We start from the raw sequence: 24,661 nt of genomic DNA on the forward strand, positions 1-24,661 counted from the left end.
CATGTTTATGGCAAGTGATAATTTCCAGTCCTTAAAGAGGACCTACCATTATAAATATTCTATCCACTGCAATGTCCTAATGGTAGACTGAGATAGTGTTTTTGGATTATTAACACATTTCACATTCTTAAATGTTACAGAATCAGTGATTACATGGACCTCAATGCTGTGGATCTGATGGGTAAACGATGCTATCACTTCATTCACGCTGAAGATGTGGAAGGCATTAGGCACAGCCACCTGGACTGTGAGTATGTCGCACCGTTACCTGCTGTGCGCTGATATTCCGATAACTTGCAAGACGTATATCCTTTTTCCTTTCCTTATGTCCCACACACAATATTACGAATGACTATTATATTATTCAGCAAAATTGTAGATGAACAATACATGTGATATTGATTGTGCCTGTTAACCCCTTATTTTTTGCCAATTTGGCTTTTTTACTGACCTTCGAAATAAAAATAATAGCATCTCAGATATGTGAAATTGCAGCAGGTGTGGGCTATATCTGCTACATTAATTACTGTTAGCACTGACCATAGCTATTTAACCCCATAGATGCTGCTGTCAATAACAACAGCAGCATCTAGATAGTTAACAGAGGAAGGGACCTCCTTCTTTAACCTCAATGGCACCCCTATGCAAATGTGATTGTGTGGCCCCGATGGTTGTAACAGCCACCTGGGGCCAAGTAATAGCCTTGGGGTCTGCCAGCTGTAGTGACCTGTTAGGATGCTAGCAACATTTAAATACAAAAATTAAAATTTAATTTAATTTATTCCACTTTGTGTTAACTCTTGTGAAGCACCTGAAGGGTTAACAAGCTACCTGCGAGCAGCTTTAAATGCTTTCAGAGTTCTTTTTAGAATGGAATCACTTTTGCGAGTTGTCCTGTATATACTCACCTCAAAACTGAACAGGTCTCTAAAAAATAAAATAAAAGTTTAAGTTTGTTTGAAAAAATGTAAAATTGCTGCTAAACCCTCTAACGTCCTAACACAATAAAAGGACATTGGAAAATTGATGCTGACGTAAAGTAGACATGGGAAATGTTGTAGTATGACTATTTGGTTTAAGGTTATAAACATTTAAAGTTTGAAAATTGATAATGTTTCTACATTTTCATCAAGTTTCCAATATTTTTGTGATGCCGTGCACCCAGGTGTAATGAGATGCTAGATCACTGAGTTGCTTGATACCCTACTGGAGGATATATGTAGGGGAAGTCGAACTAGCTAGGGGTCAGGAGCTGGGAGATCACGTCAGTAACAGAGGGAGAGAGAGAAGCCGAAGTCAGTGTGCGAGCTGAGAGCCAGTAAACCAGGAAGTCACGTAAAGTACCAGACAGAGAGCGGAGCTGGGGTCAGGATACAAGCCGAGGTCGGTAGCCAAGAGGACAAGTCAGGTACATGGGAGAGAGCAGAGACGGGGGGTTAGGATACAAGCCGAGGTCAATAACCTAGAAGACAAGTCAGGTACATGGGAGAGCGCGGAGCTGGAGGTCAGGAACAAGCCGAAGGTCAGGGAGACGGGGAGTCAAGACGGAGTAGGGGAGGAGATGGGACAGGGTACGAGGAGCTAGGAAGCAGGACAAGATCAGGTCAGTCATTTACGGGAACAAGAGACATGCACTGCAAAACAGGAACTATCACTGACGGTGTTCCAGGTAGACTAGCTCTCGGATAAAGCAAGCCATACCCAGGAACGAGGCTTCAAAGAACAGACCCCCCCACACCACACAGGACTTAGATCAGGAACAACGAGTTCACCGGCAGAAAATATGAAGCTCTGCAGAAGAGCAGATAAACACGCATCGGAATCATGACAATTTTCATAAATAAACGTAAAACATATTTGCCTATCTTACCACTAACATAAAGTACAATGTGTCCCAATTAAAGCATTCCAGAGTTATTACTGCATATAGGGACACTTTAGGTTTGAGAAATTCAGTTTGGATAGGAAGATAATAGGATAACTGCAAGGATATGCCATTATTGCCAGGCATTTGTTCACACAGTGCAGTAGTGGTGCAGTTTTAACATGTGTATATATACATATATGTATATATATATATATATATATATATATATATATATATATATATATATATTTATTTTTTCCTAGCAAAAAAGCAAGTGGATTCAGAACATAGAAAAAGCGTGTGGACTTCTGCTACTTTTCACCTTTTATTTGGATTCACTCCCAGTTTGGGATCCCAGACTGAACCGAATGCAAATAAGACTTCATGGTTATTCAAATTCATACAGGGCTCAGTGCATACTGTATGTCTGCGGATGAACAATTATGTCTAGAGGGGTTATAATGTGAAACATTTTATTTTATGTCTCAGATAACCCTTTTTAAAGTCTAAAAAAGCCCCAATAAGGTGTTAAAATAGCAAGATTTTTCATTTGTATTTATAATAGAGTGTGATATGGAAAATAACACTGACAGTTGAACAGAAAACTGTAATTTAAGCATTAGGTCACTTTCTGTTGGTGCATTCCCTTTAAGATCTCTGATTACTTAAGAATCTGTTAATGAACTCCGTTTGTGGCCGTGCCTCGGATTGTCCAATTGGCTGCTCGGTGCTCCACATCTAAGGCCGGTTTCACACATCCGGCTTTTCGCCGTTTTGCCGGATTCGGCGCACACCAGTACATCGTATATAGTACAATGGCAGCGCGACAAGCGCCGGTCACATGCTGTCATGTGACTGGAGCATGTGACCCAGAAGTTGCGGCGCTGCCATTGTACTGTATACACTGTACTGGCATGCGCCGAATCCGGCAAAATGGCGAAAAGCCAGATGTGTGAAACCGGCCTTAGTGTGGAGAAGCGGCTAGTGTGCATACTCAGGTACTTGTCTCTCTTTCTGAGACTAAGTCTGGCGTTTTGCCTACTGGGCATGCTCAGCCTGATAGTCTCATTTCTGAGGCTAAGTCCTCAGTTCAGGCTACTGAGCATGCTCACACACTTTGTCATCTGTCTGAGGCTAAGTCCGGTTTGAGCGCTACTGGGCATGTCCGTGACCTGGTAGGACCTGATTGGCCGACTGATGTCAGCTGTTTTGCTGAAGATGTGGCAGGACCTGATAGGCTGACTGGCGTCAGATGTCATGCTGATGTGATGACACCTGATTGGCTTGCAGACGCCCGCCCCTATGACCTAGCAACCCACCATTGGTCATCAGACAATGACTGGTAATGTGTTTGGGGAGTGGCTTAGGTGTTATAAGCCTCTCTCCGGCACACATGGGTGCACAATCTTCAGCCATATTGCCCTATATACTGTAGCCTGATTTCTATGAGAGGTTGCTCCACATTTAGGCTGCTTAGGCAAGCGTTGTGCTCATAGTGGTCTGGGATCTGTGAGATGGCAACTCCACACTCTAGGCAGACCACTTAGGCAGTTAGGCGCCGTGTATGCCGTAGCCTGGGACTGTGTGAGGCCGCTCCACACTTACACAGGCTGCTTAGGCAGGGGTTGTGCATGTTTCTGTCTTACTCATTTGAAATCAACACAGTATTCATGGAAGCCTGAAATTAGAGGCATAGACAGGTACAGCTGAGCCCCTTAGGAGTCTATGGGTGCAAAGTTACATCTCTATGCAACCCATCTCTATGCAACATTTCTTGTTATGGAGGGACAAGCCTGCTCAGTTATATTTGTTTTTGTTAGAAACTCAGGGCTCCGCCTGTATATAGATAGAAGACTATAAACATAAAAATGTACCTGCTTACTGTTACGGGGGGCTGTCTGATAAAAATACCTAAAGGAATGTCAGAAAGTCAGGGTCCACCGTGCAAAGACTCTGCTGCAGACTATGGCAGAGGATAAGGGGTATATAAGCGTGCCACTGTAAAAAATAATAGCACAAGTGCAGAGTGCAATACCTCTGTTAAACTCACAGAGGAATATAATTAGAAAATAAAGCAATTCCTCCCATACTTGGAGGGTGTGTGGAATGGTCTCTGTTAAAGATCACAGAGACAAAAGCAGTGAGTGTGAAATGGCACCTACCTAGGTCCGTTCCTCTAGTGGTGCCAGGAGACGGACAGCAGCGTAAGCCGCACAAAGCTCCTACCTGCGTTCGCTCCACTAGTGTGCGAGGACACGAACCACTAGATATGGCACCTGCCTAGGTCCGCTCTTCTAGTGGTGCAAAAGAGACGGACAGCAGCGTAAGCCGCACAAAGCTCCTACCTGCGTTCGCTCCACTAGTGTGCGAGGACACGAACCACTAGATATGGCACCTGCCTAGGTCCGCTCTTCTAGTTGTGCAAAAGAAATGGACAGCAGCATAAGCCGCACAAAGCTCCTACCTCTGTTCGCTCCCCTAGTGTGCGAGGATACGAACAACTGCCAGACGCAGTATAAGGAACGTTACCCTAGCAGCAACGTCCACCTACGAGTAGAATCACAAGGCCCAGCCGGACCATGTGCCTCAGACACCTGCCTATGTCCGCTCCACTAAGAGGTAAGGATACGGACTACAGCCGAACCTGTAAGGTATAAGAACGCTTCCCTGCCGGTAGCGCTCACCTAGCATAGACAGAGAGATGCCTAGAGGGACGTGCACAGGGCATCTACCCTCATGCATGAACCAAGAGGACTGAGCGCCGGGCAGCGTGCGTCAGGGTCTTATATAGACTCTGTGCCTCATCCAAGATGGAGGACACCAGAGCCAATCCGCTGCCAGAATGACAGCAATGACGTCACGCTGGCCTATCACCGAGCAAAGCGTCACAAGCACATGACCAGCGACCAATCGGCATAGAAGGTGTCAGAGACATGTGACCACGTGTCACAAGCACATGACCAGTGGCCAATCAGCTTAGAAGGTGTCAGAGACATGTGACCTCGTGTCAGCGATGATGTCACCCGCACATGTGCAATGGCTCCAAGATAGGACTTAGTCTCCAGCGCTTGCACATGTGCAGTAGCAAGAAATCCGGACATAGTCTCCAGAGCCACAGCAACCGTAATACTTACAGTATATATCCATGTTGTTAGCAGCATGTAGGAGGGAAATCATAGGGAGTTGGTTCATGGCTTAGTAATGCTGATTCTTTTCTGCAGTCCTTGTTTTGGTTTAAGAAATTCACGAAATCTGCACATTGTGCTATTAAAGACTAAAGCATTAATCTACAGTCATGTAGGGGGCCGTCCTGTATTCCATATATACAGCTGCATCTCAATAAATTAGAATATTATCAAAAAGTTAATTTATTTCAGTAATTCAATACAAAAAGGGAAACACATATATTATATAGAGTCATTACACACAGAGGGATCTATTCCTATATATTATATAGAGTCATTACACACAAAGGGATCTATTCCTATATATTATATAGTCATTACACACAGAGGGATCTATTCCTATATATTATATAGAGTCATTATACACAGAGGGATCTATTCCTATATATTATATAGTCTTTACACACAGAGGGATCTATTCCTATATATTATATAGAGTCATTACACACAGAGGGATCTATTCCTATATATTATATAGAGTCATTACACACAGAGGGCTCTATTCCTATATATTATATAGAGTCATTATACACAGAGGGATTTATTTCAAGTGTTTATTTCTGTTAATGTTGATGATTATGGCTTACAGCCAATGAAAATCCAAAAGTCATTATGTCAGAAAATTAGAATAATTCCCACAGAACACCTGCAAAGGCTACCTAAGCATTTAAAATGGTCCCTTAGTCTGGTTCAGTAGGCTATACAATCATGGGGAAGACAAGTAAGGTAAGGCACAAAAGGTCATTGCTAAAGGAGCTGGCTGTTCACAGAGTGCTGTATCCAAGCATATGGAAAGTTGAGTGGAAGGAAAAAGAGTGGTAGAAAAAGGTGCACAAACAACCGTGATAACTGCAGCCTTCATAGGATTGCTAAGAAAAGGCCATTCAAAAATTTGGGTGAGATTCACAAGGAGTGGACGCTGCTGGAGTCAGTGCTTCAAGAGCCACCACACACAGACGTATCCAGGACATGGGCTACAAGTGTCACATTCCTTGTGTCAATCCTCATGAGCAATAGACAACGCCAGAAGCGTCTTACCTGGGCCAAGGAGAAAAAGAACTGGACTGTGCTCAGTGATCCAAGGTGTTGTTTACAGATGATTGGTAAATTTAGCATTTCATTTGGAAATCGCGGTCCCAGAGTCTGGAGGAAGAGTGGAGAGGCCACAATCCAAGCTGCTGAGGTCTAGTGCTGTATTGGATTTCTGAACTAAGTTAACTTTTTGAAGATATTCTGATTTATTGAGATGCACCTGTATATGTTAAACACAGCACAATTCCCTGATTTTTCTTATTATCTCCTAACTGGGACTTCCCTTTTTTGCAGTTTTCCAACTTTTGATAACCCAGTAGTTAACCCCTTAGCTACTTGTGCGCACTGCTTGCATGGAACAGCTCAGGATACTGACAATGTTACACAGCCACTACCAGAGAGTACCTGATGTGATTGGAAAAATTTTAACCTCATAAATGATGTTGTCAAGTGTGATAGCTGCACTTAACAGGCGTTAATGAAGCCCCCCCCCCCTCCACACTCTATATAATCATAGGGTGCTGTTGATTTGCCAGGGTAGCTGGGGACTTTTGAAGAACCATTTTTTGCCATGTTAGAAGTTAGAACTGCACAGGGAATCCTCACTGTCTCAATTCACTGCAATACTACATTATTGTAGTGTATTATATAGACAACCAAGTGTTCTCAGGTTCAAGTCACCTCAGGGGACTAATTAAAGGGAATCTGTAACCAGGTTTTTGCTCCCCCATCTGAGAGCAGCATAATGTACAGGCAGAGATTCTGATTCCAGCGATGTGTCACTTACTGAGCTGTTTGATGTCATTTTGATAAAATCACTGTTTTCTCTGCTGCAGATCTAGCAGTTATACAGAGCTCAGGAATATGCTGGACTACCTGGCAGCAGGTCAAGTAGTCCTATAATAATAATCTCCTGCTGATTACACAGTGATTTTATCAAAACTACACTAAGTAGCCCACTAAGTGACACATCGCTGGAATCAGGATCTCTGCCCTTACGTTATGCTGCTCTCAGATTAGGTGACAAAAACCTGGTGACAGATTCCCTTTAAAAAATTAAAATATATATACTGTATTTTTTGTTTTATAAGATGCACCGGATAAGGCGCACCCCAAAGTTAGAAGAGAAAAAAAAGGTTAAAAAAAAGGGGGGGACCGTCTAAGTCTTTTATTCCGGTGGTGTCTTTCAGGGGGTGGCAGCAATGTTGGAGCGGTGGTCACAGGAGACAAGGGCGGTTGGTGTCCCATATGATCGGCAGTGCTGTGATACAGAGAAAACATCCGGGAATATAGCTTTCCAGGGGGTAAGAATAATGGAGAAAGGAGGCAGGAGCGATGCTACGGGCTGTGTGGTGATCTGGCCTGTGCGCTGCTCTGTGCTGCAAGTGCTGTGGGCTGTGCGCTGCTCTGTGCTGCAAGTGCTGTGGGCTGTGTGATGCTCTGTGCTGCGAGCGCTGCGGGCTGTGTGCTGCTCTGTGCTGCGAGAGCTGCGGGCTGTGCGCTGCTCTGTGCTGCGAGCGCTGCGGGCTGTGCGCTGCTCTGTGCTGCAAGCGCTGCAGGCTGTGCGCTGCTCTGTGCTGCGAGCGCTGTGGGCTGTGCGCTGCTCTGTGCGGTGGGCGCTGTGCTGCGGGTGGTGAGGCAGAGGACATTCTGAAGACATCGGCGGTGCGGGTTTCAAACAAATGGCACTTGGAGCTGCACACAGCCCGCAGCATCGCTCTTGCCTCCTGTCACCATTCTCCATCATTTTTACCCCCCGGTAAGCTAGATTCTTGGATGTTTTCTCTGCCTCACAGCCCGTAGCATTGCTCCTGCCTCCTGTCACCATTCTCCACCACCCCACCCCTTGGTAAGCTATATTCGGATTCTAAGACGCACCCCTCATTTTCCTCCAAAATGTTTGGGAGGAAAAATGTGTGTTATAATCCGAAAAATTTGGTACATCATAATTCATATATTTGGTATTGTCCCTTGTGTCTATTAAATATAAAACTATATATTCTGTAGTTAGCCCTAAATCTAAATGAATCAAAATGCCAGAATTGCAATTTTTTTGGTCAATTAAGTTCCCTCGAATAACCCTAAATGTTATCAGTGAACACTAGAGCAATCACACAAGTCCATCGATGGAAGAAGAAAAATGTATGGGTCTCAGAAAATTGCAACACAATCTAATTTTTATTTACATGTTTAACTTATTTTAACCACTAAATATAAAAAAAAAAATTAAAAAAAAAAAATAAAATTGTGATATCACCCTAATTGTACTGACCTGAAAAATCTTATTGCCTGGTCATTTTTATCACAAAATGAGCACCATAAAAGTAATACCCAAAAAAACAATAGTGCAAATGCGTTTATTTCACCACATTTTCTGGTAAAATGAATGAAGTCATTCAAACTTCCAACTAACCTGGCAAAAAACAAACAAAGCCTCATATGGCTATGGCAACAGAGAAATAACATTATGTTCCTTGGAAGAAGTTGACGAAAAAATTCTAAAATTGCCCAGTTCAAAGAAATTTAACACTCAACTGTATATTTAATATGAGGCTCATATTCCCGGACAATCGGGATACATAACACTGAGTCAATTGAGTTATGAACCTTTGACCACAATGTCCATGATACTTTATTTGGTCCAAGAACCAATGGACCATAATTTACCAGTAAGGCATGTACAGTCATGGCAGCCATTCCAGAAAATGAAGTATTTCTCCTAGAAAATTATTGCAATTACCATATTTTGTTAAACACACGTTAGTGCTATATAATGAACTAGAAGGTGGCCCGATTCTACGCATCGGGTATTCTAGAATTTACGTATTGTGTAGTTCATGTATGATTTTTGTTATATATATATATATATATATATAGATGTTGTTGTGTGTACTTACCAAGTGTTTGTGTAGGGCACTGTACATGTTCTGGGTGTTGTCTGGGTGTGGCGGGGGGTGAGAGCGGTGTTGTGTGTGTGTTGCGTATGTTGCGTTGTTTGTGGAGCGCTGTGTGTCTGTAGCGTTGTGTGTGTGTGTTGCGCAGTTTGTGTGTGTGTGGTGTGTTTTGGGGGGAGGTATGTTTTGTGCAATGTGTGTGTTGTGCGGTATGTGCGTATATTTATGTATGCCGCGGTGTTTGTGTGTTGGGTGTTGTGTGTGTGCAGCGTTGTCTGTGTGTGTGGGTGTCTGTGTAGGCCGGTGTTTGTGGTTCCCAGTGTGTGTGTGTGTTGTGCAGTGCGCGTGTGTGTGTGTGTGTTGGGGGGAGGTGTGCACCTCCCATCGTGCTCCACCCCCCATGCTGCGCACCCCCCATCGTGCTCCATCCCCCATGCTGCGCACTCCCCATCGTGCTCCATCCGCCATGCTGCGCACTCCCAAACGTGCTCCATCCGCCTTGCTGCGCACTCCCAAACATGGTCCATCCGCCATGCTGTGCACTCCCAAACGTGCTCCATCCGCCATACTGCGCACTCCCCATCGTGCTGCATCCCCCATGCTGCGCACTCCCAAACGTGCTCCATCCGCCATGCTGCGCACTCCCAAACGTGGTCCATCCGCCATGCTGCGCACTCTCCAACATGCTCCATCCGCCATACTGCGTACTCCCAAACGTGCTCCATCCGCCATACTGCGCACTCCCCATCGTGCACCATCCGCCATGCTGCGCACTCCCAAACGTGCTCCATCCGCCATGCTGCGCACTCCCAAACGTGCTCCATCCGCCATGCTGCGCACTCCCAAACGTGCTCCATCCGCCATGCTGCGCACTCCCAAACGTGCTCCATCCGCCATGCTGCGCACTCCCAAACGTGGTCCATCCACCATGCTGCGCACTCCCAAACGTGCTCCATCCCCCATGCTGCGCACTCCCAAACGTGCTCCATCCGCCATGCTGCGCACTCCCAAACGTGCTCCATCCGCCATGCTGCGCACTCCCAATTGTGCTCCATCCGCCATGCTGCGCACTCCCAAATGTGGTCCATCCGCCATGCTGCGCACTCCCAAACGTGCTCCATCCCCCATGCTGCGCACTCCCCATCGTGCTCCATCCCCCATGCTGCGCACCCCCCATCGTGCTCCATCCCCCATGCTTCACCAGCATCAGCCTCTCTGCCCGCAGCATCAGCCTCTCTCCTCCCAGCATCAGCCTCTCTCCTCCCAGCATCAGCCTCTCTCCTCCCAGCATCAGCCTCTCTCCTCCCAGCATCAGCCTCTCTCCTCCCAGCATCAGCCTCTCTCCTCCCAGCATCAGCCTTTTCTGTCCCTAGCATCAGCCTCTCTCCTCCCAGCCTACCCCAGCCTCAGCCTCCCCCAGCATCAGCCTCTCTTCTCTCAGCCTCCCCCTCCCAGCCTTCCCCAGGATCAGCCTCTCTCCTCCCAGCATCAGCCTCTCTCCTCCCAGCATCAGCCTCTCTCCTCCCAGCATCAGCCTTTTCTGTCCCCAGCATCAGCCTCTCTCCTCCCAGCCTACCCCAGCCTCAGCCTCCCCCAGCATCAGCCTCTCTTCTCTCAGCCTCCCCCTCCCAGCCTTCCCTAGGATCAGCCTCTCTCCTCCCAGCCTCCTCCAGCACGCCGTGCTCCTCTGCCGACACAGATCCGATCGCATACACACACACACACCCGATTGCATACACTCACACACACCCGATCGCATACACTCACACACACCCGATCGCATACACTCACACATTGACGATATTGCACATACGCGCTCACACTCACAACATCCAGAGATACCACATGCTTCTGGCCATGTGATCCTCCGGCAGGTCCTGGAAGTTCACTGCACAGTATCGCCGCCGAGAAGCAAGCGATATCCCAGGATGTTGTGAGTGTGTGGATGCGATGGGATGTGTGAGGTGTGTGTGAGAGTGAGTATGATCTGATGTGTGTGTGTGTGCGTGCGTGTGTGTATGTTCCGCCGCTGCAGGACCTTGATGCGCTGGTAACTATGCTACCATGGTTACCAGCGTATCCCGTCCCCCGCTCGCACGGGAGCCCACACCAGCATACGGCGGCAACCCCAGCAATGCGAGGGTATGTGTCGGCTGGGTTGGCGGCGTACGCTGAGGTGGGCTCCCGGGGGTACAGTACTCACCTGGGAGTCATGGCTCCGTGTCGGTCGGTTCTGGGAATGCGTGCGGGGGGGGCGGGGCCAGAGCGAGCGTGCATTGCGTGAGGGCGGCGGGGCGTGGGCGAGTTGCCTGGGCGAGCGGCCAATCCGTGCGGGGGGGCGGGGCCATGGCGAGCCCAGCGGCCAATCAGCTTTGTGTCACCGTAAGGACACAATTTTGGAGCAAGACAGACAGACAGAATAAGGCAATTATATATATAGATAAGGATAGATGATCCGAAACGCGTGTGTGTGAACTTAGGAACCTTCTTGATCACTCTAGTTCACCCTTTTACTATGGATTGAAAGTTTTTAAAGATTTTTTGAATAAAAATTCTACTTTTATGGATTCCGGATGCTGGACATTATTACCTTTTCTGGTTTGGACTGTTTGCCCGATTTGCACTGACTGAATCTGTTGCACGGTTCCATGGATGGGTGAGCTGACTTTCCCTTCCTTTTACCATATTTTGTTATACAGGGTTAATTCTTTTGTGTGTGTATTGTAACAACACAATTAAAAACAGAAAAAAAGGCAAACTGGGCAGAATTTTACACAAAACTCCATAAATTGTTGTCCCCCGCAACTTAATATTGGATTGCACACCCTTTGGAATAAATGACTGCAATCAGTCGCTTCCTATAACCATCCACAAAATTCTTCCTCCTCTCACCTGGAATTTCAGACTCTTCTTTATAAACTGCTCCAGGTCGCTCATATTTGAAGGCGTCTTCACCCAATAGCAATTTTAAGGTCTCTCCACAGGTGTCAATGGGATTTAGATCCGGACTCATTGCTGCCTCTTCAGAACTCTCCAGCACTTTGTTTCTATCCATTTCTGGGAGCTTCTTGAAGTCTGTTTGGGGTCATTGTGCTGCTGGAAGACCCATGACCTAGGACACAAACTCAGCTTTCTGACCCTGAGCACTACATTGCAACCCGAAATCCTTTTGTAATCTTCAGATTTCATGATGCAATGCAAAGAGTCAAAAACAGCAAAACAAGCCCAAAACATCATTGACAATAAACCATATGTGACTGTGGGTATTGTGTTCTTTTCTTTGTAGGACTCTTTCTGTTTTTGGTATAGAGTAAAATGATGTGCTTTACCAAAACGTCCTGTTTTGGTCTCCTCTGTCCACAAGATGCTTTCTGAGAACTATTTTGGCTTACTTATGTACATTTTGGCAGACTGCAGTCTAGATTGTTTGTCTCTGTGCCATCAGTGAGGTCCTCTTGGGTCTCCTGCCAGAGTGTTTAATTTCATTCAAATGTCAATGGCTAGTTTGCGTTGACACTAATACCCCTTGAGCCTGCAAGACAGCTTGAATTACTTTGGACCTTGAATGGGGCGGCTTATCCACCATCGGGAGTATCCTGCATTGTAACCTTTCATTAATTTTTCTCTGCTGTCCACGTACAGGGAGATTAGTTACAGTGTTTTAGATTGTAAACTACTTGAGTCTGTTGCACAAACATCAAGATCTCTGGAGATGGACTTGTAAACTTGAGATTGTTGATATTTTTCTACAGTTTTGATTCTGAAGTTCTCAGACAGTTCTCTTCTTTCTGTTCTACATGCTCAGTGTTGCACTCACAATGCAAAGGTTGACTCCACTTCTCCCGTTTTTACCTGATTTCACTTGTGATTTTCATATTGCCCACACCTGTTACTTGCCACAGCCGAGTTTGAACGAGCATCACATGCTTGAAACAAAGTTATTTACAAACAATTTTGGAAAGCTGCCAGCAATTTTGTTTGACTCATTTTTGGGTTTTGTGTGAAGTTATGCTCAATTTGCCTTTTTTTTTTTTTGCTCTATTTTTTTTATGTTGTTCCAATAGACACAAAGTAAATAAACGTGCATATCAAAACTTATGTAATTGGAATACTTTTCTGGGAGAAATACAAAATTTTCTGAAACAATTTCAAGTGTGCTAACACTTTCAGCCATGACTGTATAATAGGCAAAGTACATTTGCACTATATCTTTAGTACATAAAATTACATCTTTTATAACCACTTCATAAAAAGAGATGATTTTTTTTTTACACATTCTGTTTGACAATATTCATTTCAGTCACATTAGTTTATTCACGTGGTCCACAAATCCCTTTCCCGCTGTGGACATTGGGCTTAGGTTTCATAGTTATAGTGAGAAGAAGAATACCTGATGCTACAGGCATCACACTGTGTACCTGGACATTGCCAATACCCAATTATTGAAGAGACTGCATGTATAAGAAATATACAGGAGTACTAAAACTTAATAAAAATCAAAATCACAAGTACACAATAACACACTATGAAACATTGTTTCCTCTCAAGTTTACTAAGATTATACCTAGATCTAAGATTATTTTTGTTTGTCGATGATGCCTTGTTTCCTGAGAATCTGTCTCCTAATCTGGTCATGTTGTGCAGTACTGAAAAGCAAAGTCCTTAAACCTTTTTTCAGTGTATTAGAAGCAAGGTAATACTTGTGTAGATCTGTCTTAAACATGACAGCCCCAAAATCATCTATGTATAAGTGGAGCAAACCACTCAAAAATACCTTTTTTAATTAAAGGGGTGGTTCACTACTCTGCAGTAGGGGTCACATCTCTGTAAACCTTATAGGGAAGGCTTTTTGCAAATACCTTTTATTTGCCAATTCAGCCTCTGAGCGCCGCTATTGCGGTCCGCTTTTCCCCATCGTGTGACCCTCCCCGGGCTCCAAAACATCTGGGATCCGGTGATATCACGTCAACTTCTAGTTGACTTGACACCACTTTGTCCGGCCCCAGTCTTCCTCAGTGACCCAGCTGTGGGCAGCATTTCACTGCTCATCACAGCCCAGCGTGTTGCCTGCTCTCTCCACCATCGCAGAGTGCAGCAAGCAGGAGCAGTGCTGGGCTGTGATAATCGGTAACACGCCGCACACAGCCCAGTCACTCAGGGAGACTGGGGCCGGGCTCGGTGGTGTCAAGTCAACATGACATCACCGTATCCCAGATGTCTTGGAGCCCGGGGAGGGTCACACGATGGGGAAGAGCGGACCGCAATAGCCCCGCTCAGAGGCTGAATTGGCAACACAAGGTATTTACAAAAAGTGTTCCCTATCAGGATTACAGAGATGTGGCCACTACTGCAGAGTAATGAACCACCTCTTTAAACAAGACATCGAGAATCAATGAAAAGCATCAGGAAGTTGGCAAAAACACATCTATGAAAACAATTGTGTGTTGGCCTTGATGTGAAATATAAGAAAATATAAAACATAAGAAAATTGACTACTGTGGATGAGTGGCTTCTGAGAAAACCCTAAACCCATAAATAAATGTAAACTGACAAAATAAATATACACCCCAGACTCCCTAGATAAGTGTAGACAATAGAACCCTAAACTAAATAGAGTCTGTGGACCAGAAATGTACACCTTAGATTTAAAGGGTACCTGACACCTCATGTGCATCACTAACAAGGTTTAAAAAACAACAACAACCATGTAATTGTAACCATGTAAAAAAGACTTTATATGGTTAGGTGAATGTATGCCACACCTTGCATTTCAGTCATAGGTTTGTGCTATTGACATCTCCAGTCATTATCAATCAACATCAGTAATGCTACTTTTTTTTAATCATGGCTCCCGCCTTAATAATAATTGCAGTGACTGCCTCGACGTCTTGGCAATCTCCCCTGTAATTCCACGTTTGCTCACAAAATGTCCTTGGCCTTGGCATGCGCACTGAATCTGGGTGTATGTCCTCAGAGTCATTATGCGATGTGCACATATTCCACAATGCTGACGTCACTTTGGGAGCACGCACACTTTGCACGTCCCTATTACTGAAGCACAGTGGGGAGAGAAGACGGGGGGACACAGAGCAGGGGGACACAGCGGGGAGAGAAGACAGGGGGACACAGAGTGGGAAGTGAAGATAGGGGGACACAGAGCGTGGAGAGAAGACAAGGGGACACAGTGGAGAGAGAAGACAGGGGGACACAGAGTGGGGAGAGAAGACAGGGGGACACAGCGGAGAGAGAAGACAGGGGGACAAAGAGCGGGGAGAGAAGACAGGGGGACACAGAGCGGGGAGAGAAGACAGGGGGACACAGAGCGGGGAGAGAAGACAGGGGGACACAGAGCGGGGAGAGAAGACAGGGGGACACAGAGCGGGGAGAGAAGACAGGGGGACACAGAGCGGGGAGAGAAGACAGGGGGACATAGAGCGGGGAGAGAAGACAGGGGGACACAGATCGGGGAGAGAAGACAGGGGGGCACAGAGCCGGGAGAGAAGACAGGGGGACACGGAGCGGAGAGAGAAGACAAGGGGACACAGAGCGGGGAGAGAAGACAGGGGGACACAGAGCGGAGAGAGAAGACAAGGGGACACAGCGGAGAGAGAAGACAGGGGGACACAGAGCGGGGAGAGAAGACAGGGGGACACAGAGCGGGGAGAGAAGACAGGGGGACACAGAGCGGGGAGAGAAGACAGGGGGACACAGCGGAGAGAGAAGACAGGGGGACACAGAGCGGGGAGAGAAGACAGGGGGACACAGAGCGGGGAGAGAAGACAGGGGGACACAGAGCGGGGAGAGAAGACAGGGGGACACAGAGCGGGGAGAGAAGACAGGGGGACATAGAGCGGGGAGAGAAGACAGGGGGACACAGAGCGGGGAGAGAAGACAGGGGGACACAGAGCGGGGAGAGAAGACAGGGGGACATAGAGCGGGGAGAGAAGACAGGGGGACACAGAGCGGGGAGAGAAGACAGGGGGACACAGAGCGGGGAGAGAAGACAGGGGGACACAGAGCGGGGAGAGAAGACAGGGGGACATAGAGCGGGGAGAGAAGACAGGGGGACACAGATCGGGGAGAGAAGACAGGGGGGCACAGAGCCGGGAGAGAAGACAGGGGGACACGGAGCGGGGAGAGAAGACAGGGGGACACAGAGCGTAGAGAGAAGACAGGGGGACACAGAGCGGGGAGAGAAGACAGGGGGACACAGAGTGGAGAGAGAAGACAAGGGGACACAGCGGAGAGAGAAGACAAGGGGACACAGCGGAGAGAGAAGACAGGGGGACACAGAGCGGGGAGAGAAGACAGGGGGACACAGAGCGGGGAGAGAAGACAGGGGGACACAGCGGAGAGAGAAGACAGGGGGACACAGCGGAGAGAGAAGACAGGGGGACAAAGAGCGGGGAGAGAAGACAGGGGGACACAGAGCGGGGAGAGAAGACAGGGGGACACAGAGCGGGGAAAGAAGACAGGGGGACACAGAGCGGGGAGAGAAGACAGGGGGACACAGATCGGGGAGAGAAGACAGGGGGACACAGAGCGGAGAGAGAAGACAAGGGGACACAGCGGAGAGAGAAGACAGGGGGACACAGAGCGGGGAGAGAAGACAGGGGGACACAGAGCGGGGAGAGAAGACAGGGGGACACAGCGGAGAGAGAAGACAGGGGGACACAGAGCGGGGAGAGAAGACAGGGGGACACAGAGCGGGGAGAGAAGACAGGGGGACACAGCGGAGAGAGAAGACAGGGGGACAAAGAGCGGGGAGAGAAGACAGGGGGACACAGAGCGGGGAGAGAAGACAGGGGGACACAGAGCGGGGAGAGAAGACAGGGGGACACAGAGCGGTGAGAGAAGACAGGGGGACACAGAGCGGGGAGAGAAGACAGGGGGACACAGAGCGGGGAGAGAAGACAGGGGGACATAGAGCGGGGAGAGAAGACAGGGGGACACAGATCGGGGAGAGAAGACAGGGGGACACAGAGCGGGGAGAGAAGACAGGGGGACACAGAGCGGGGAGAGAAGACAGGGGGACACAGAGCGGGGAGAGAAGACAGGGGGACACAGAGCGGGGAGAGAAGACAGGGGGACACAGAGCGGGGAGAGAAGACGGGGACACAGAGCGGAGAGAGAAGACAGGGGGACACAGAGCGGGGAGAGAAGACAGGGGGGCACAGAGCGGGGAGAGAAGACAGGAGGGCACAAAGCGGGGAGAGAAGACGGGGGACACAGAGCGTGGAGAGAAGACAGGGGGACACAGAGCATGGAGAGAAGACAGGGGGACACAGCGGAAAGAGAAGACAGGGGGACACAGAGCGGGGGGAGAAGACAGGGGGACATAGAGCGTGGAGAGAAGACAGGGGGACACAGAGCGGGGAGAGAAGGTAGGGACGTCGGTAATAGGGACGTGTGCGTTCCCAAAGTGACGATGGTCAGTGAGTGTTGTGGGTTCTCACTCTGCATGCCGTGATCCTACAAACCTTTAGTCCTTCAGTCTGTGACACTCACTGATTTCTTAAATAAAAAATACAGCCACAACCTATAAGGCCGTCGCAAAAAAAAAAAACGATCCGATTTTGATCAGTTCTGTACCTAATTTTTGTCACTGTGTCAGTTTTTACCATCAGTGTTTCTTCAATTTATTTTCTTAACTGAAAATAATGTAAATAAATAAGTGACACTTCTACTCATAGAATAATAGAGTTGGAAGGGACCTCAAGGGCCATCGGGTCCAACCCCCTGTGGTTTTCCTAATTCATCCCAGCTATATGCAGTGTAATGGACAGTACACAGACAGGACACAGTACAACTGTACACAGACAGTATACAGTACACAGAGTACAAAGACTGTACACGGACAATACACAGTACACAGAGTACATGGACAGTACACGGACAGTACAACTGTACACAGACAGTATACAGTACACGGAGAGTACAAGGACTGTACACGGACAATACACAGTACACAGAGTACATGGACTGTACATAGACAGTACACGGACAATACACAATACACGGACAGTACAAGGACGGTACACAGTACATGGTTAGTGCAATAACTGTACACAGTACACGGACAGTGCAAGGACTGTACATAGTACACGGTCAGTACAATTACTGTACACAGTACACGGACAGTACAAAGACTGTACACAGACAGTACATGGACAGTACCCAGTGCACAGATAGTACACGGACTGTACACAGTACAAGGATAGTACATGGACAGTACACTGTGCACGGACAGTACCCAGTACACGGATAGTACACGGTCAGTACAAGGACTGTCCACAGACTACAATGTGTACTGTGCCTGATTTCTACAGACCTTTAAGATTTGAATGTGCAACTTTGATCCACAAACAGACATATCTCATTGATTTTATTTTATGGATACAAAGTCTCTGACAAACAGTTATTATGTGAAAATCTCCCTAGACTTTAATGGGTGAAAATCATGGAGAGAACGTGCGTTATTCACGTCTGAATGAGGCCCACGTCCTGCTATAACTTGGATCCTGTTCCTTATTATGTATCGAATTGTAAGTTATTTTCTTTGCATATTGTTTTAAATGGAAATAATGTGAATGTATAAAGATTGAAGCTCCCTTGTGAAAGTCCTGTGTTTATTTCTGTCTAATAATATTGAGTATCCCTCTGTTCCTGTCGCTACCTCAGGGACACATTCTCACTGCCATCTGATAAATGGAATATGGACGTTACAGCCATTTTTATAGCGGTTTCATTCAATGTTAAAGTCCTAATTGAGCCCTAAATTACGGAAAGCAGAAGCTGCCAGGAGCAGGCGTGTGTCGTTTGACTCTCGGAAAGGTCACCCTGTCTGCTAAGGGAGTGTCTACAGCTGCTAATATCTCACATACATATGAAGGACACAGCAGAACTTCCAGCCATCACTTAAAAGAACACAATCCACAGGAACAATGTATAATTATATAAATATGGAGCTGCGTCATCCCCTCAGATACAGAGCAGTCCACAGACTGTCCAGTAATTGTTGCAGGTGCCATCCCTTGCTCCAAAAATGTACAAAAATGTATTATATCTTTTCATGGGACAATATTGAAGATATTACACCTTGATACAATGTAAAGTAGCTAGTGTCCAACTTATATAACAGTGTAAATTTGGTGGCCGCTAATTATCTCACACAGCCATTACTGTCTACACCGCTGGCAACAAAAGTGAGTACACCCGTAAGTGAAAACGGCCAACTTGTGCCTAAAGTGTCAATATTTTGAGTGACCACCATTATTTTCAAGCACGGCCTTAACTCTCTTATGCATGGAGTTCATTAGAGCTTCACAGGAGCCACTGGATCCTCTTCCATCTTCCATGACGACATCACGGAGCTGGTGGATCTTAGAGACTTTACACTCCTCCATCTTCCATTTGACGATGCCTCACAGATACTCAATAGGGTTTAGGTCTGGAGACCTGCTTGGCTAGTCCAGCACCTTCACCCTCAGTTTCTTTAGCAAGGCAGTGTGTTACGGGGGGCTGTCTGATAATAACTGAAAGGAGTATCAGACAGTCAGGGTCCACCGTGCAAAGACTTTGCTGCAGACTATGGCAGAGTGCAATACCTCTGTTAACTCACAGAAGGATATAATAAGTAAGTAAAGCAATTCCTCCCTTACTTGGAGGGTGTGTGGAATGATCTCTGTTAATAATCACAGAGACAAAGGCAATGTGTGCGAAATGGCACCTACCTAGGTCCGCTCTTCTAGTGGTGCAAAAGAGACGAACAGCAGCGTAAGCCGCACAAAGCTCCTACCTGCGTTCGCTCCACTAGTGTGCGAGGACACGAACCACTAGATATGGCACCTGCCTAGGTCCGCTCTTCTAGTGGTGCAAAAGAGACGAACAGCAGCGTAAGCCGCACAAAGCTCCTACCTCTGTTCGCTCCCCTAGTGTGCGAGGATACGAACAACTGCCAGACGCAGTATAAGGAACGTTACCCTAGCGGCAACGTCCACCTACGAGTAGAATCACAAGGCCCAGCCAGACCATGTGCCTCAGGCACCTGCCTATGTCCGCTCCCCTAAGAGAAAAGGATACGGACAGCAGCCGAAGCTGTAAGGTATAAGAACGCTACCCTGCCGGTAGCGCTCACCTAGCATAGACAGAGGAATGCCTAGAGGAACGCGCACAGAGCGTCTACTCATATGCATGAACCAAGAGGACTGAGCACCATGCGGCGTGTGTCAGGGTCTTATATAGACTCTGTGCCTCATCCAAGATGGAGGACACCAGAGCCAATCCGCTGCCAGAACGACAGGAGTGACGTCATGCTGGCCTATCACCGAGCAAGACGTCACAAGCACATGACCAGCGACCAATCGGCATAGAAGGTGTCAGAGACATGTGACCTCGTGTCAGCGATGATGTCACCCGCACATGTGCAATGGCTCCAAGATTGGACTTAGTCTCCGGCGCTCGCACATGTGCAGTAGCAAGAAATCTGGACTTAGTCTCCAGCGCTCGCACATGTGCAGTAGCAAGAAATCTGGACTTAGTCTCCAGCGCTCGCACATGTGCAGTAGCAAGAAATCTGGACTTAGTCTCCAGCGCTCGCACATGTGCAGTAGCAAGAAATCTGGACATAGTCTCCAGTGCTCGCAGCAACCGTAACAGTACCTCCCCCTCAAGGGCCCCCCTCCCGGCGACGCAGGTAATCGGCAACTAAGTCGGGAGCATGGACAGCCTCCTCAGGCTCCCAAGAGCGATGTTCCGGACCATAGCCCTCCCAATCTATCAAGAAGAACCTGCGCCCTCTAACCATCTTAGAACCAACTATGGCTCGTACCTCATAGCTAGAGCGAGAGGAATCAGAGGCAGGAGAGTGCACTTCACGAGCGTGAGGTAAAATAGCCGGCTTTAGCAGTGAGACATGGAATTTGTCATGAATCCTAAGATGGACAGGTAACTTCAATTGATAGACTACAGGATTTACCTGTCGAAGAACCTCATAAGGGCCCAGGAAGCGAGGAGCAAATTTGACAGAGCTCACTCTAAGTCTCACGTGTTTTGCAGAGAGCCACACAAAGTCCCCTGGAGAAAAGACAGGAGCCGGGCGACGAAACCGATCGGACACCGTCTTCATACGGTCCTTAGCTGCTTGGATCGACTCTTGAGTCCGATCCCAAACCTCTCTGGCATTAGTTGCCCAGTCAGCCACAAGAGGAGGAGGTGCAGCAGCGGGAAACGGTACTGGTACCCTAGGGTGTTGCCCATTATTGAGTACGAACGGTGTCTGCCCAGTGGCCTCAGCCAGCGAATTGTTAAGGGCAAATTCTGCCCAGGGTAAGAGGGAGGACCAGTTATCGTGGTTCTCAGCAACAAAGTGTCGAAGGTATATAATCATAGATTGATTGGTACGTTCAACCAAACCATTAGTCTCCGGATGGTATGCCGAAGAGAGATTCAACTCAATTTGCAGAAGGCTACAAAGATCTCGCCAGAAACGGGAAGTAAATTGCGGGCCTCTATCACAAATGATACGATCTGGCATCCCGTGAAGCCTAAAGACATGCTTGAGGAATAGTTTGGCTAGTACCCTGGAAGATGGGATTCTCGATAACGGTACGAGATGAACCATCCGGGAGAAATGGTCCGTAATGACCCACACAAATCTATGTCCCTGTGAACATGGAAGATCACCCACAAAGTCCATGCCTACCACCTCCCATGGTCTATCTGGCACTGGTAAAGGATGCAAGAGCCCAGCCGGTCTCTGCCGTAATGGACGGTTGCGAGCACACGAGTAGCAGGAACCGACATATCTCTTGACGTGGCTGGCTAAGTGTGGCCACCAATACCACCTCTCCAGTAACTCTCGTGTCCGCCTAATACCAAAATGCCCACCCACCTTTGAGGTGTGGGCCCATGACAGTATATCATTCTGTCGATCAGGCGGAACAAAGGTCTTGCCCGGTGGGATTTGGTCTAACGTCACAGGGGAGAGCGTATGAAAAACCCTGGAGGGAAGGATAAGACGAGGTTCGTCAATCTCTTCCTGGGTAGAAAGCATAGAGCGAGACAGGGCGTCTGCCTTGTTATTCTTACTCCCAGACAGATAGTTGATGGAGAAGTGAAAGCGGGAGAAAAACAAGGACCAGCGGGCTTGGCGAGGATTCAGACGCTGAGCGGTTTGTAAGTACGTCAGATTCTTATGGTCTGTATAGACCTGGAAAGGATGTTTCGCTCCTTCCAGCAAGTGACGCCACTCCTCCAAGGCTAATCTCAAGGCGAGCAGTTCCCTATCCCCAATGGTATAGTTTCTCTCTGCCGGTGAAAAGGTTTTAGCAAAGAAGAAACACGGCCTTTTTCTACCTGCACCGTTCTTTTGATACAAGACCGCACCAGCACCCACTGAAGAGGCATCAACCTCTAAGAGGAAGGGCTTATTCTCATCGGGTCTTTGAAGAACGGGAGCAGTTGAAAAGTGTCTTTTTACTGCCTCAAAAGCCTGAGATGTCTCAGTAGACCAGGCTTTGGGATTAGCACCTTTCTTAGTCAAGGCCACCAAAGGGGCCACCAAAGTAGAAAAATGGGGTATGAACTGCCTGTAATAATTTATGAATCCTAAGAAGCGTTGCACCGCCTTCAAGGAATGAGGTTCGGACCATTGCAGGACAGCAGAGAGCTTCGCAGGATCCATAGCCAGACCCTCTTGTGAGATAATGTAACCCAAAAAAGGCAATGAGGACTGCTCGAATACACATTTCTCGAGTTTAGCAAACAATGAGTGCTCCCTTAAACGGGAAAGGACACGAACGACATCCTGACGATGAGTCTCCAGATCAGGAGAAAAAATCAGGATGTCGTCCAGATACACCACTACTGAGGATAACAGTAAATCCCTGAACACATCGTTTACGAAGTCCTGAAATACTGCGGGTGCATTACATAACCCAAAAGGCATGACGAGGTATTCATAGTGACCGTCTCGGGTGTTAAAAGCGGTCTTCCATTCGTCACCCTTTCGAATTCGTACCAAGTTATACGCACCCCGCAGATCCAACTTCGTAAAAACTTGAGCTCCTCTCAGTCTGTCAAAGAGCTCCGAAATTAAAGGTAATGGGTATTTGTTCTTTATTGTGATTGCGTTGAGACCCCTGTAATCTATGCAGGGACGCAAATCACCCTCTTTCTTCCGAACAAAGAAAAACCCAGCTCCCGCGGGAGAGACAGACTTACGAATGAACCCCTTCTCTAAACTCTCTCTTATATAGGTCGACATGGCCTCCGACTCAGGTATCGACAGGGGGTAAACCCTGCCTTTAGGTGGAACCGAACCTGGGATAAGGTCTATGGCACAGTCATACGGCCTATGGGGTGGAAGAACCTCAGCACCCTGTTTGGAGAACACGTCAGCGAAATCCAAATAGGGTGTAGGTATGGGAGAGAGATCAGTTGATGCAACCGCAACGACCTTAGGTGGTAAGGGAAGACATCGGGACTGACATTTCGAACCCCAACTAATAATGCTGTCAGACTCCCAGTCAATGTGAGGAGCATGAGTCCGAAGCCATGGAAGACCCAGAAGGACGTCGTCTATACCCTCAGGCAAAACAAGAAAAGAAATCTCCTCTATGTGACCCTGAGACAGGGAAAGGCGCAAGGGAACTGTCCTCAATGTAATGGAGTCAGACAACATAGTTCCATTAACAACACGGACAGGAATAGGCGCCTCTAACATGATAGAGGGAATATTGTGTCCCTTTACAAATCCTGAGGACACAAAAATCCCGTCAGCTCCGGAATCCACAAAAGCCATAATAGGCCATGTATTCTCAGATAACGAGAGCTGACCTGGGATACAACACTTAGAGGGTGCAGAAGACGTCTCTAGTAACCCCCCTCTAATGGTTACTAGGCCAGGGAGTTTCCCTGACGACTAAGACACTTGTTGGCATAGTGCCCAGCCTGACGACATACGTAACATATAGGAGGACCAGACTTGCGTAGTCTGGAGGATGTATGACCTAACTCCATAGGAGTGGGAGATGTTTCAGATGCTGAGGAAGATGGTAGTGGACCCTCAACAACTGGAATAGCCCGATGCTTAGGGCGTGAGGAAGAGACCTCGAGTCTACGTTCCTTATGGCGTACATCGATCCTCGTTGCTACTGTGATCAAGTCCTCCAGAGAAGCAGGGACCTCACGAGTAGCAAGGGCATCCTTGACATAGCCTGCCAACCCTCTCCAGAAGATAGGAATCAACACCTTCTCTGGCCAATCTAGTTCTGCCACCAGAGTTCTAAAAGCAATGGCATAAGAACTAGTGGATAACGAACCCTGAGATAGATCTAACAGTCTCAGGGCCGCATCATGGGTAACCTGCGGACCCATGAATACCGCCTTAAGAGCATCAAGAAAGTCTTGATGTCTCAGAGTAACCACATCAGAGCGCTCCCATAGGGGAGTCGCCCATTCTAAGGCTTTGTCCTGAAGTAAGGAGATGATAAAGCCTACTCTGGACCTCTCCGTAGAGAAGCGAGAAGAGTTGACCTCTAGGTGTATCTGACACTGACTAATGAAACCACGACATGATCTGGCATCGCCAGAATATCTGTTTGGCAGAGCAAGTCGAGGATCATGTGCAGATGTCACCATGGTCTGAGGTTTATCCTCTATACTCTTGAGCCGTGACTCAA

At 47.6% G+C, this 24,661-nt stretch overlaps 1 protein-coding gene across 7 annotated transcripts in view; it reads left to right on the forward strand.

Annotated features, from left to right (window-relative positions):
- NPAS3 (neuronal PAS domain protein 3) overlaps positions 1-24,661 on the forward strand; it is a 687,349-nt gene that overhangs the window by 611,368 nt on the left and 51,320 nt on the right. For all 7 annotated transcript variants that reach the window (XM_075329901.1, XM_075329903.1, XM_075329902.1 and 4 more), the window contains one exon: positions 141-247. In XM_075329901.1, coding sequence (XP_075186016.1) covers positions 141-247 — 107 coding nt within the window. The remainder of the gene's footprint in view (positions 1-140; positions 248-24,661) is intronic.

Source organism: Anomaloglossus baeobatrachus, chromosome 12 (genome assembly GCF_048569485.1).
Source record: "Anomaloglossus baeobatrachus isolate aAnoBae1 chromosome 12, aAnoBae1.hap1, whole genome shotgun sequence".
Classification (NCBI taxonomy): Eukaryota; Metazoa; Chordata; class Amphibia; order Anura; family Aromobatidae; genus Anomaloglossus; species Anomaloglossus baeobatrachus.